Raw genomic sequence first — 13,991 nt, 5'->3', positions numbered from 1 at the left:
AGATCCTTCTCCCCTTGAGGCATGACCCCCATGCGCGTTACCCACCGCTATGTAACACGTATCCCCAAAGCGTGGTGGCTTCAACAGGTAAGAATTCATTACCGCACCAAGTTTCTATGGGGTCAGGAATCTTGAGTGGTTCTGAGTCAAGGTGTTTCGTGAGGTTGCCGTCAATCTGTCGGCCAAAGTCACCTGCAGGCTTGAGGAGGCTGGAGGGGTCCAAGGGGGCTCACTCTCGAGGCTCCTGGCCAAAGGCCTCAGTTCCTTGTCACGTGGGGCTCTCCACAGGGATACCTGAGCATCTTCACAACACAGCAGCTGGCTTCCCCCAGAGGGAGTGATCCAAGACAGCAGGCAAGGAGGAAGCCGCACACCTTTTACGACCCTTCCTGGGAGTCCTACTCCATCATTTCTGCCACATGCTATTCATTAAGGGTATCACTAAGTATAGCCTGCGTTCAAGGGGAGGACAATTGGGTTCCACCTCCTAAGAAGAGTATCAAAGAACCTGTGGGCAGATTTTAAAAACACCACGAATACCTCTGAGGCCTCCTTCTAGTCATGTCTGCATCCCCTAGTTGATTCAGTGGAGGGACTAGTTCCACAGGAGTCCCCTAGGAGCACCAAGTGGATTTTTCTCCACTCTTCTCCCTCAGCAACCCCAGCCTCTGAAAAAGGCCGGCCAACTCCACACCATCAGCACCGGGGACAAGGACGGTCACCTCTCTGCTCCCTGGGACGGAAGGAAGCGCCTGCTCCTTACCTTAGCAATGAAAGGACACACTGATGGGAAGATGAAGGCAGGTTTGGCTGTGTCCTCGTACTCTGATCATTTATTAAAAAAAAAAAAAAAAAGGGGGTAGAAAGGAAATACATTTTCGAACAAGATTTCTGGGACTATTTGTCTAATTTAGGGAAATGCTGAGCAAATCAACCTGTCCAGCAGGTACCATTTCCTGAGTTTTTACTAGGAGCCACATTCTGTACAAGAGAGGATATGTCTTCTGACACCCAATTTCCAACACGGAGCAGGGGAAGGGGTCCCCACACCAACCAACAATTCCCCTATAGCAGCAGGGTGTCCAAGAATTCGCCTCACTTCTGACACCATCTACCTGGAGATCTCATCAGATCCTACAGGTTATGGGTTCAGTGGGACAAGACTGGCTCCGGCCCAGGCGGTCACCTATGCTTCTGACCAACAGGCTACAGACTGGCAGTTCCCACAACCCTCTCCTTGGACTTGAGACTCCAGTCACCAAGTCTAGCTGTTACCTGTACTTCAGACAGACCAGCTATAATCAGAGGTTCCCAAACCCCCACTCTGGGCTTGACTGATTTGCTACAGTGAGTGGCTCATGGAACTCAGAACATTTTACTCACTAGACCACCAGTTTCTTATTAAATGATATAACTCAGGGCAGTCCGATGGAAAAGATAGACAGGGCAAGATATGTGAGAAAGGGCACAAGCTTCCTTGCCCTCTCCAGGGGCACCACTCTCCAGGATCTCTGTGTGTTAACCAACCCAGAAGCTTTCTGAACCCTCTCCTTTTTGGGTTTTTATGGAGGCCTCATTACAATCAGGCATGACTGATTAAGTCACTGCTCACTGAGGACTGAACTTGGTCTCCAGCCCCTCTCCCCATCCCAGGGGTCCAGGGGTGGGACTCGAAGTTCCAACCTCTCATCACACAGCTGGCTTCACTGGAAACAGGCCCCCATCTTTGGGTGGGGCCCAAAACTCACCTCCTTAACAAAAGACATCTCTATATAGGGCTCTCCTCACTTGGGAAGGTCCAAGGCTCTTAGGAGCTCCTCCAGAAACAGGCAGGAAGACCAAATACATGTTTCTTGTCATACATCATAAGATCACAATATGTGTTACTTCACTTCATCCTTACCATGACCAAGAGCTATCAAGGACGTAACCAAATTTGCCCAGGGATACCCAGTGAGCATGTGCTCGAAACTGGATACACTCCCTAGCCTGTGTAGACTCCAAAGGTGGGGTTCCCTCTACTCCCCTGGGCTGCCTCCCTATAAATTAAACATTAGTCTATTTTAAATACACAGTTAAAGTAAACCCTGATTTATTACAGTGTGTGCTGCTCCATTCAGAGACTGGCTGCCTTCTCTATACTGTATCTCCATATTTGTCCTTGTGTAGGAGGTTTTATTCTTTCTCGTCTCTGTTTAATCTAACACCTGCAATGTCTGAGACTCTCTGTAAATGGCCCATAATAAATATGAAAAACAGTCTCAAGCATATTTTTTTCCTCTTAAGTAATGAACAGAGTCTAAATGCCTAGTGGCCAGAAGGAGGCCTTTGACCCAGTGGCTGAACACCATCTCAAGATGAAATCTGTCTCTTCAAACTATGTCAAAATTGCTTAATAAGAACTCAGGGGACCCCATATTAATGAAAGGATACATCTGCTTTGGGTTTCACATGATTGGGAGTGATGGTTTGGATCTAGCCATTTATGCTCGACTTTCACTCTTTAAAACTCCACAGTTAATCACAGTCCTCGTTATACAAAGGTTACAATGGATATAAAGTTTGAAAGATTCGGTTCAAGACTGAGAGCAGTGACCAGGGGAAAAAAAGAACGCAAAACAAAGACACACAGACAGCGATCAAAGAACAATGAATGACACCCAAGACGATGTCAATGCAAAATTTTCGGAATGAGAAATGAAACAAAAAACTTGGAGGATAGGACCAAGCCCAAGTTTGGAGCATTGTGGAGATACAGACAACTCGGAATATTTTAGCAAACAATTATGTCGATGAGGGAGAGGCATAATTTATTGCCTGACACAGAATCTTTCCTGAGCCCGTGACAAGAAAAGTCAAAGACGCAACTCAAATAGAAGAGTAAATCCCCTGTATGCCACTTGAAGTTAAGTCCGGGAACGAGACAGAAGGAATGAGCTTCCTTTGGGGACGTGAGGTACACCAGCTCCGTCAGATTACCACAAGGCACCCAGAAGTTCTCTTTCCTGGGGTATCAGTACCCTTATTATCACGAACAGAAAAATGCTCACATAGAAACGCCCAAACCTCTATGAATACAATCTTTGGCTAAGTCTTTACAGAGGCCAGTCTTTTGATATAACACACACCAGGAAGTTGGGATTAGGTGGCAAGATGGCTTTGGAGTCAGGCAAATATGGTTTCATACCCAGGTTCCACCCTGTAGCTCCCAGCTGGGTGAGCTCAGGCAGGCCTTTTCACTCCCTCTAGCCTCCAATGCCAAATCTGCAAAGTGGGTTTAACACATAACATGGATATTTCATTGCTAAATGTTAAGCATCATGCCTTGTAGAGAAATACATATGAATACCTAACCCCATCTGCAGGGGATGATCACACCATGACATTTGGAAAATGGAAGTGTCCTAAGGGAGAACTCTAGAACTTTATCTTCACCTGTGTGTGCGCACGCGCTTATTGATTTAAGCAAGTGGTTTGTATGGTTCTTGCTGGTTCACAGACTTGTTTATACCATACTTTATTTATTGAAAATCCAATACTAACACATAAAAACAATTTTTTAAAGCTAAGAAATGAGGAACCCATCCAGCAGCTGATTTAAGATGAATTTTTCCCAATAATCCACAACTATTAATAATATTAATAGTTTTTATATTTTTGGTTTAGCTAAAGATCATTCAAAACGACGGGGATGAGCCCTACTGTGATGTGTTGAATGACAACCATCTTTCCCGAGCCAAGTCACCAGCTCAGACGGGCATGGAGCTTGTAAATTACCCACCCCAAAGGCTGCTCGCTCCCCCGCCACATAAAAGAAGGCATCCCACCACACCTAAGGCCTTTGATCTGGAAAGTCAAGTTAAAGGATGTCAGCTTTTATTACCAAAGGGCAAATTCCAACAAATGCCACAGCTCCACCAGATCATAAAGGACATTTGAGGGAGCCTAACAGTAGCTCAATTCCTCCAGGGCTCTTAAGAGGGCATGCAATTCAGCACTAGGCATCCCACCCCATCGCTCTCGGTATCATGTCATGAAAACATAGGGGGCTGGTGTCTCCGAAAAGCACAGCAAAGTCAAGTGTCGAACCCATGTGCCTAATACATTGGTTGGCATCAAGTCCTCTGTATCTGAAAACACAACTAAAATCATGATTTCTGATGCTTATCAATGAGGCTGCACCATGACATAATACCGGCAGCTTTCCACATGCCTGCCCTCCAACGAGATAAATAGCCCCCGTATCAAATCTATTGAAAACTGGAATAATGATGACACTTCAGTCTCGCCAGCATCAGACTGTGTGGTTACAACCAACCAGGCATGCGCTCTCCCTGACACATGCATATCCCATTACCTCTGACTAATAAATCTTTTCTTTTTACCCCTCATCTCCCTGCTTTCTCAATAACCATTTTGGTATAAGCCATCGCTCGCTGTTCCTGATGACTGATCCCTTAATCATCTTTCCTAAATATATGCAAAGTGTATTTCTTTGTAAATACAAAAGAAAAAGCAATCTCATAAATAATTAAGATGGCTTTTCAAATGACAGTTGAGTGCTAATATGAGCTTCACTGGAAAATACTAATCAACAAACTAAATACACATCTAATAAAATGTAGGAGTCCAGACACAGGAAGACCGAGAAAGAATTCATTGCAACCCCATTTGAATCATGCTGATAAACATCCTCCCTAAAGCAACTCTTAAAGCCACTTGGAGAGGTTAAGAAGAGTAAGCATCACTCGTACCTTCATGTATAAATAAGAAATTATTACTATAGTTATTAATAGCAGCAGATAAAATTTAATTGAATACTCAATCTACCCTCAGCAATGCGTTAAAGACTATACATGCATACGGTCAATGCATTTAATAGAGCCGCTTATGTCTCCTGGCATAAATATTGTTGTCTGAATTATTGTATTGTTATAGATGAAGAAACCGTAGTTGAAGAACTTAAGGAATTCACTAAAGGTCATAGGGTGTATTTGCTTCTATGCTTCGCCATTAGAACACAGCATATTTTACAGCAGTGGTCATCAGCTGGAGATGACGTTCCCCACCAAGGGACATCTGCCCAGGAGGCACCCTGAGACCCACCCAGCCTGCCTTCTCTAGACCTCTCGGGAATCTTGGATAACACACCCAGGAGAAAATGAGAGCAGCTGAGCTGGATCCCAGCTGCCTTCTCCCGGCCGAGAGCACACCGTCCTAACCATTCCCAGGAAGACCTGAGGTTTAAGCCAAATGAAAACACAAGTCAGAAAAGCATGGACTTGAAGTCTTCCTTGGGGACCAGAGCTTCTCACCAAACTAAACATGGCTGAGTCACTCCTCCCTTAGGACAGGGGAACAGGTCCAAGCCACAGTCTGAGGATTCGCAAGTGGGTCGCATAAGGATGCCAGCGGAGGACCGTCAGCCCCTCTTCCCGGACCAGGCTACTTCTGGCCAACTCCTCGGTTATCTCAGTCTCCAGTAGACGTTAGAACTTCAGCACATTCACTGGGCCCCACATTTCGCCAATGGGCAGCCCCCATATGTGAACTCTCTTACATAATAAGCAGATAAGCTAAAGGCCTGGCATTCACGAGGCGGGCTTGCTTCCCCCGCCCTTTCAATCCCCCTAGCAGCCCCAGCCACGGCCCCACCGCTCTTCCTCCTGCACACAACTGATGTGTGTGTAGACAGGAGGGGGACCTCAGTCCCAGCTGCTTCGGTGCTATTCAATCTCCTTCTTCCCCAGAACCAAAAGCCTCAGTTCCCAAGTTATAAGAATCTAAAAATTCAGGAATGGTAATAAGGTGAGAGAGGAGGAAGGAAGTAGGAGCCCCCCCGTAGGCCTTTTAAGAGCTCTACCCTGGGTTGCCGGAGTCTGGTTGCGGTTGTTTCTAAAGTACATTTTGATACCTCATCAACTATTGCTCATTGCATACAATCCCCCTTGGAGGTCCTCGGATCTCAGGGTGGAGAATGGGACAGGCCACATCTCCACACACAGAGCAACAAACCATCCTTGGAGAAGTACTTACTGAGTAAAGGAAATCCTAAACCACACAGCAGAGCGGGGATTCAGACACACCTATCATGTCCCAAATGTAGAGAACTTGCATGGAATCCTACCATAGAGACAGTGCCGCTAACTAAAAGAGAATCCACGCCATCCTGAAAACAGGAGAGTAAACTACCTAATCAGCCAGCCCATTCCGTGGGCTCCTTGGAATACCCAGGAAAAAAAAAAAAAAAAACAGGTGCTTGTCTTAGAGGGGACACTAGTCTGTAATCCACTTAAGGATGTGAATGGGGTAGATCACATCCTCATACGGAGGGCAACTTAACAACATAGGCATGAACCCCAGATCCAGAGATAATTCACTGAAATATGACTGGGGACTGATGGGCCTCCCTACCCTCCCTCCTTTTTAAATTATGCTGAATGGATTGGCCTTTTAAGAGGGTAGTTTACTTCTATATTGTCCATGTTATCCGATTTTAATTGTTTTCAATTCGTATTACTAACTTTCGAGCATCCCAAACATCTCAGCAGGAGGGCGTTTTCCCGTGAATTAATTATTAGCAGTCTTAATTGCGTATAGGCTCTTAATAGAATTCCATATGGAATGTGTTTTCATTTAAGTTATGTTTTACTAAATAGCTAAATCCCCCCCCCCAAAAGTGTTTTTGAGAACTCTATAAAGGATGTCTTGAATGAAAAGGGATTGCTGAAGACAGTAAGATACCTAAGTATTGCTTCCTCTGAGACACAGGGTTAATCCTGAAATTAATCCCTCAACCAGCATCTAGCAATTCTGAAAGCAAAGCCTGAAAGGTAATGAACATGCATGACGCCAATATTGGGAGAAAAGCCACGCCGTGAGGTGGACGAACTTTGGGACTGGAGGCCGAGTGTGCCAACAGTGCCAGGAGCCTGCCTCTGTGCTCGTCAGCCGCGTGACTCTGGGAGGACCCCTTCACCCCTGAGCCCTCCACCGCCTCTTCTAGAAAATGGAGAAGACCAGGCTTTTGTATCTCCTGAACAGGGATATGAAGTGCCTTGCCCAGGACCCAGCACATGACAGGGACTCAATAAAGAGCGGCTGTCAGGTGCCCCACGGTGAGCAGGAGAATAATGTTCTGCTGGCTTGGAGGCAGACACGCGTGTTCTGGAACACAGCAATTCTAGAATGTGCCGTGAAGGCAGGAATAGAAAGACCAGGCAGGGAAGAACAAGTTGGGGAAGGAGGCGTGAACTCCATCTTCAGAGCCAAGCTGAGAAGGCCCGCGGAGCCCTGGCACATGCGAGCCAGCGCTGAGCCAAACGGCCCACAGACTTCTGAGCGAGCTTTTGCTGCAACAAAAAACTTTGGATCGTTTCGAGAACCTCCCGTGAGGCACCAATATGCTACAGTACCTTCCCGGCTCTGCTACTGATAGGATTCATCGCGGATAAAGTATGAACACGCTCAAGCTGGCTAGCAGCTGGAAAAACTGGAGTCAATCAAATTGACCTTGAGAAACGCAAGGAGGTGGCATTTAAGGATGTGCCAGGTTAAATCCCAGCGCAGAGATGAGGTAAGGCAGGGCCTGAAGGAAACCAAACCAGCATGTACGGAGGGTGGGGTAGTGAGGGGAGCTCCAGGTGGATCTCGAAGGCAGGCACCATGGTAATAACGCAATGACAGAAAATGGCCTTTGGTGCTAAATCTGAGCTCCCATAATCATCATCTAAGGGGAAATGAGGAAAGAGTGTAACGATATTCACAGGGAATAAGCCAACAGATGAGACAGGACACAGAGATCAGTGTACAACCTACAAAATCTGATTTAAATGTTTGGACCGCCATGTGAGTAAGATTTGTTTTGTTCCCATTTCCTTTACTCACATGCCTGACAGTGAATACTTTTGGGTAACTCTTCCTCTGGGAGCACTGTTTGCCCGTGGACATCAAGTTACTAACATCGTAGCATGAAAGTGTACAAGGATACGTTCTGTCCTCTGAAACCTACGCCCAAAACCCAATTTTGGCTTAAAATGCAAGAAAGAGAAACAAAATGGTGGGTCTTTAAGCTCATACCATTCAACCTTCTTTGTCAGAAGGAGAGAGGAGGAAACCGAGGCACTAAATGGATTAAGAGGCTTGCGAAGGCCCCACTTAACTAAGGCTAAATAGGGCAGATCCAGGGTTTTCTGCCTCTCTCCATAAAACAATGGTTATAATGAGTTAAATACAAAATGTATCTGTTCTCACATATGAGGAATAAAGATAATCTTTGAAATGCATAAACATTTGTGTTTTAGCATTACCTTCTAAGACAAGTTTACGTATTAGTAACATCGTACAATATGGTTCTTGCAGTATTACGAGGGCCACTGAATTTAGTTTTTTGCTAGTTTAGGAATAACATTAAATGGGCAAAACTGTGCAAGTTTGACACTGCCTGTTGCTAAATACTCTTCCAGCAGCGAGACAAACTGGTATCATACCACCCAATGCCAGCTGAGAAGCTGCTACCAAAATTTTAGGTACAAATGCCCTTTGAATCAATGAGTCCGCCGCTAAGATTCTGCCCTATGTAACGTTCTGGATGGAACACTGGATGAAAACGCAAGCGACTGAACTTTAAGACAGTGTCACTTAGCACAGCGAAACAAGGCAAACAACACAAGGTCCAAGAAAAGGGAAAGTGCTCAGTTAAATTACAGTATAAGCACACGAAGGAGATTACACACCAGTTCAAAACATGAGGTGGATCTATACGCACTGATAAGGAAAGATCTTACGGGATTCACTGAAATACTCCAAGTACACAACAGTATGTGTATGTTTACTAGTATATACAAACTTTTGTGAAAGAATATACAAGAAATGGTTCATAGTATTTACCTTCCAAGAGAAGGCCTGGGAGGGACTTTGACTTTTTATTTCATACCTTGCCGGTCCTGTACGAACATTCAGACCATATGCACATGTTACCATTTTTTGCCTTCTACATCTCTAAAAGTGATTACTACATCACCTAATATAGGTTATTACTTAACTTTAGACTCACAGAGATGGTAAGACCCTCAGAAAAAAAAAAATGGGCCCTGTTATTTCTGTCTTAATTTAACTCAAATGAATCCACAGAACTCAAGACAAGGGTTCATTTGAAATATACTGAATTTCAGGGGCGCCTGGGTGGCTCAGTCGGTTAAGCCTCCAACTTCAGCTCAAGTCATCATCTTGCGGTTTGTGGGTTCAAGCCCCACGTCGGGCTCTGTGCAGACAGCTCGGAGCCGAGAGCCTGGAGCCTGTTTCGGATTCTGTGTCTCCCCCTCTCTCTGCCCCTCTCCTGCTCGTGCTCTCAAAAATAAACATTAAAAAAAATTTTAAATACATAAAAAGAGATTTACTGAATTGGAAATATTTCATTTGAAGTATACTGAAAAGGCAGAAATTAATCTTCCTTTTCTTTTTTTTTTAAAGTTTATTTATTTACTTTCGAGAGAGCATGAACGGGGGAGAGGCAGAGATAGAGACAGACAGAGAATCCCAAGCAGACTCCACAAACCCAAAACATCAGACGTTCTCCTACAGGCACCATGGTGTGTTTCTTCGGACGGCAAGAAGTCTTCCACAGCACCCAGGAAAGGAAGACGGCCTCGGCAAGGGCTGTCCGACCGCCCTCCCGCTCTGCTCCCAGCCACTCGAGGGTCTCCTCTTCCCAGGGCCCCCACACAGTCCATGCCCTCTGCCCAGTCTGACCTTCTCTGTCCGTCCCCCCCCGCCCCCCCGGGTCTTTCCTGAGATGTCAGCTCAGTCACTTCCTTCTCGGGGTCTCTGAATGTCCCCGCGTCCAGGCGTTAGTCACCATTTCCAAGAACGACGTACGCTTCCTAGGACCCAGTACTGCCGTGTCAAGTTTTCACTGATGTTTACGTGTCTTTGGTTAAATCACACTTCCACCCTGGGCTGAAAGTTCTACAAAGACAGGGTTTCCTTAACAGAAGACCGCAGTACCTATGACAAGGTCCACATCATAAATACACGAATACGAGACGAGCGAACGAACGAACACGGTCTACACTTCACACTGAAGCCCAGCGATCCTGTTACACAAGTGACCAACCTGGGCCACTCTCTGGCTCAGACCCGCTCGTGTCTTCTTCCTCGCTGACTCTGAGGTCCCAGTGACGCCCCGCAGCACCTCTGTCCCCCTCCTCCCCTGCCATTTGGCTCCAGCCACACCAGCCTCCCTGCTGACCCTGAATCCTCCAGGCACGCTCCCATGCCTGGGCCTTTGCACATGCCGCTCCCGCTGCTTAGAAAACACACCCCCCGGCGCTGACGCAGCCTGCTGCCTTACTTCATCCGAGGGTCAGACGTCACAGCCTCAGAGGGTTCTCTGCGAACTGCCCAACCTCACGTAGTCCACACTACACCTGTTCGTCCCTCGCCCTGCTTTACCGGGCTTCACAGTGTTTATGACAACTCGGCAGTGTGTTCGGTATTAAACGTAATGACCCCTAACAGTCTGTTTCTCCTACAGAAGGCAAGCCCAGGGGAGGACAGGGACTCTGTTCTGTTTGATATGCTGATTCCTTAGCCTCAAGAGTACTGCAGGCCTTCGGTAAATGTTTGTGCGCAACACCCACATCCACACAGAGAGAGAAGAGCAAAAAGTGAAAAACAGAGATAAGGTTAAAGCCCACTGCCCCCGCCCCCACCGCCTTCTAATCTTACAAACCGTAAGCATAACAAACTCTTAGCTGCATACACGGCGTTAACCACATTTTATTTTTCTTAATAAATGAGCTGAATGAGTAAACATTCTCAAACCTCTGACTAATAAAGAAGATGACATTGACAATGAACCATAAACAAATGTGTGGATAATAACAGGCTCGCTTGCCCTTTCATTCATAAAATAAACAAAGAGAATATGACTTTAAAAATAAAGAAAAACGTTATTCCAAGAGCAATAAACTTTATGCACTGTACTAAAATCTCCATGTGTTTATCCGGCGTGTCTATCTGACAATTAAAAAAAAAAAAAAAAAAAGTCAAGTGCTTGCTTACCCATTCTCCTAAAATGCGTGACACAGCTTCATTGGCCCTTGTCATATTCCTACAGGCGAGGATCACGTGTGCACCATGGAGGGCAAAAGACTTGGCAGTTTCAAACCCTATGGTTTAAAGGAAAGTCAACATTAGAAAACACAAATGCAAAACATTGACTCAGCTGAACGGCCTTTACTGAGCACCACACACATTACCCAAGTGGCTCTCAGCCAGAGGCCATCTGTCCCCTGGAAGACAGTTGCAAACACTGAGAGACATTTTCAGTGGTCACGACTGGGGATAAGGTGCTCTTGGCAACTCGTGGGTAAAGGCCAGAAGTGCTACAAAATACCCTACAAAGCACAGGATGGTCCCCATGACGGGAAATCATCTGGCCCAAAGTGTCAGCATGGTTGAGGTTGAGCCCCATCCCCAAGATGAAGGCCAAGCCATAGGAAGAGATCACAGCACAGTCTGCCATTTAATGACCATCTGAGAATGAGCAGATCCTGTGCTCAACACAAAGAATAAGGAATAAAGACTCAGACATGGTCACTGTCTTTGAAGAGTTCATGGTTTCTCTGCCACTCCCCAAGGTTCGCTCCCTCTCTCTCAAAAATAAATTAATATTCAAAAAAATTTTTTCAAGTGACCACACCAAATGTTGGCAAAGACGTAGAACAACCAGGAGCCTGCAGAGCACACACTGCTCTAAGGGCGAAATGGAGTGTCTTGTGAGCTGTGAGCAACACCACACGGCAAACCCCGCAACAGCGAATGAACCAATCCTACTGGAGGGGGCAGGAACTTAATTCAGCCAACGCCATGTCAAACGGCCACCGACTGCTGTTTCCAAGATACTGTGAAGACGTGTGAGAGATCCGTGTACCAGTGCCTCGCTGAGATGGCCGTGTGAAAGAGTCTAGCAAAATGCATCCATTCGTATCTCCCATAGATAGAATCTTCACGGAGGCCAGGCTATTTATATAAACTAGCTCTCAAGGGAAGCCAGCACAGCATAGTGGAAAACTCAAACTCAGGAGTTCGACACACTTACGTTGACCGCAGCTCTAGCTATTTATAAGCTGTGGGCTATGCCTTTAACCTATCAGAAACCCAGCTATCTCTCCTTAAAATGAGGAGTAGTCAACTTACACTAAGAGCCTAACATAAAAATAGTAGGTAGAAAATAAATGTGAATTCCCAGTTCTTTCCAAAATCCTCAGGTCCTGTGTCTCCTCTCTGACTTGCAGGACCTATCAAATATAACACAGTCATTACGACTGAAAACTTAACACTCTCTCCCAGATCTGCTCCCAACAGCAAACCCAGGAGCTGACTGGCTTTAACATCAACCAGAATTTAAAGAAATTCGCTACAAGACCCACCATTCCATTTGTCTGAATACTGGCTCCAGAGCACACGTGAACTTGACTGTAGAAACAACCTGAGCTATTTTTCAGGTTATGCCAAGTTCTGTATCCCAAGATATTCACTTAACGTTATCTAAGGAGAACCTCCTGTGTTTGAACCTGATGTTAACATACTGCCCAAAGGATTTCAAATCTGAAACATTTAACATCTAAATCTGCTTTCACCCTCTCTGGCGTATGTGGTGAAAGCTGCTTGAAACCTTATCTTCAAGCCATGAGGCCAGAAGACAACAATCTGGAATTTACCAATTTTGATCCGTGATGCCAACTTCACCACTTACCACCAGTGGCAAAGGATACCTAACGTCATGGGCGAAAGAGAAAGAAGTAAAGGACCAGGTTTTATAGCCCAGCTGTTCCGAGACGGGACGGGGGCGGGCCTAGGACAAAATCTTGCTAACCGATGTGCTACATCAATCGCACTAATGAAACACTGACAGCCATATGGAGGGAACATGAAGTGGCCAAAAATGACTTCACTTGCACTCCTAGGACTTTACACACCCAGAAGAGCTTGTTGAAAATGGCAGACTCTGTGTCCCCGTGAAACGTCCAGGTCAGAGCAATTACCAGAAGTATTTTTTGTCACATTTTCAGCAGAGGGCATAGGAAGAAAAAAATGATGCGGAGGAAGAATGGGGGACGCGACACTCAGCCATTGGTTAGCAACCGTAGTTTTAAAGGACTGAGAGAGCACTGATACGATGCAGGGCCAGGCCCACCCCAGGGCTTTATTCATCCATTTACCAGGTTAACTGTACACTCTGTAGAATCTGTGCCTTTCTGATCTCTGTATCCTATAGGACTAACACCCAGTAGGATTCAATAAATATCTGCCGGAGGAACGAATGGTTCTTACAGGTGACTAATAGGCTACAACTCTGGACTATTTCAAAGCAATCCAAGTTGTTTCAAACAACACTGACGGCTCTCTAACTTCCTTTTTAACGATGAATAAAATATTAAGATCCTGCAAAACAGGGCTCACCGAGGTTTTGAATGACACTACCTGGCAATCTGTAGGGGAAACGGCATGTGCGTGTTCTATCTGAATTTATTTTTCCAAACAAGTCTCTTAAACCATGCTGCTAGCTCACTTGACAAAATGACTTACAGCAAAGGAGTTTTTAGTACCAAGAGGAACAGGGACCACAGAGCACCCTCTCTGCTTTTTGGAATCCCTGGCTGTGGTTACCATGCAGCCATATACTCCTGTGACATGGAGAATTACCCTCTGGCTCTTACATCTTCCTTTCTCTGAGCAACGCGTTACATGTTGCCAGTCACCTTTTAAAAGCTGCAAGACACAGCTCCATTTTCTTATCCTTTACAATTGCCTTTGGAGCCCCAACCAAAGCATGGAGATTTCAAAAGATGAAGGTTTAACAGGAAGGACAATAACACTAACACTCCTACAGTAAACCAGCTCTCTAGAGTGTGGAGTTCTATAAAAAAAAAAAAAAAAAAAAAAGAGGAGGAGGAGGGAAGAGAAAGGAGGGAAGAGGAAGGAGG

At 45.6% G+C, this 13,991-nt stretch overlaps 1 protein-coding gene across 1 annotated transcript in view; it reads right to left on the bottom strand.

Annotated features, from left to right (window-relative positions):
• The window catches only part of WWOX (WW domain containing oxidoreductase), a 982,315-nt gene that overhangs the window by 922,159 nt on the left and 46,165 nt on the right, over nucleotides 1-13,991 (bottom strand). Inside the window, exon 5 of the mRNA XM_049622482.1 lies at nucleotides 11,065-11,171. Within this exon, the coding sequence (XP_049478439.1) occupies nucleotides 11,065-11,171 (107 nt within the window). The remainder of the gene's footprint in view (nucleotides 1-11,064; nucleotides 11,172-13,991) is intronic.

This window comes from Panthera uncia (genome assembly GCF_023721935.1).
Source record: "Panthera uncia isolate 11264 chromosome E2 unlocalized genomic scaffold, Puncia_PCG_1.0 HiC_scaffold_20, whole genome shotgun sequence".
Taxonomy (NCBI): domain Eukaryota; kingdom Metazoa; phylum Chordata; class Mammalia; order Carnivora; family Felidae; genus Panthera; species Panthera uncia.
The sequence above is the reverse complement of the archived record's forward strand: the minus strand, read 5'-3'. Positions and strand labels throughout refer to the sequence as shown.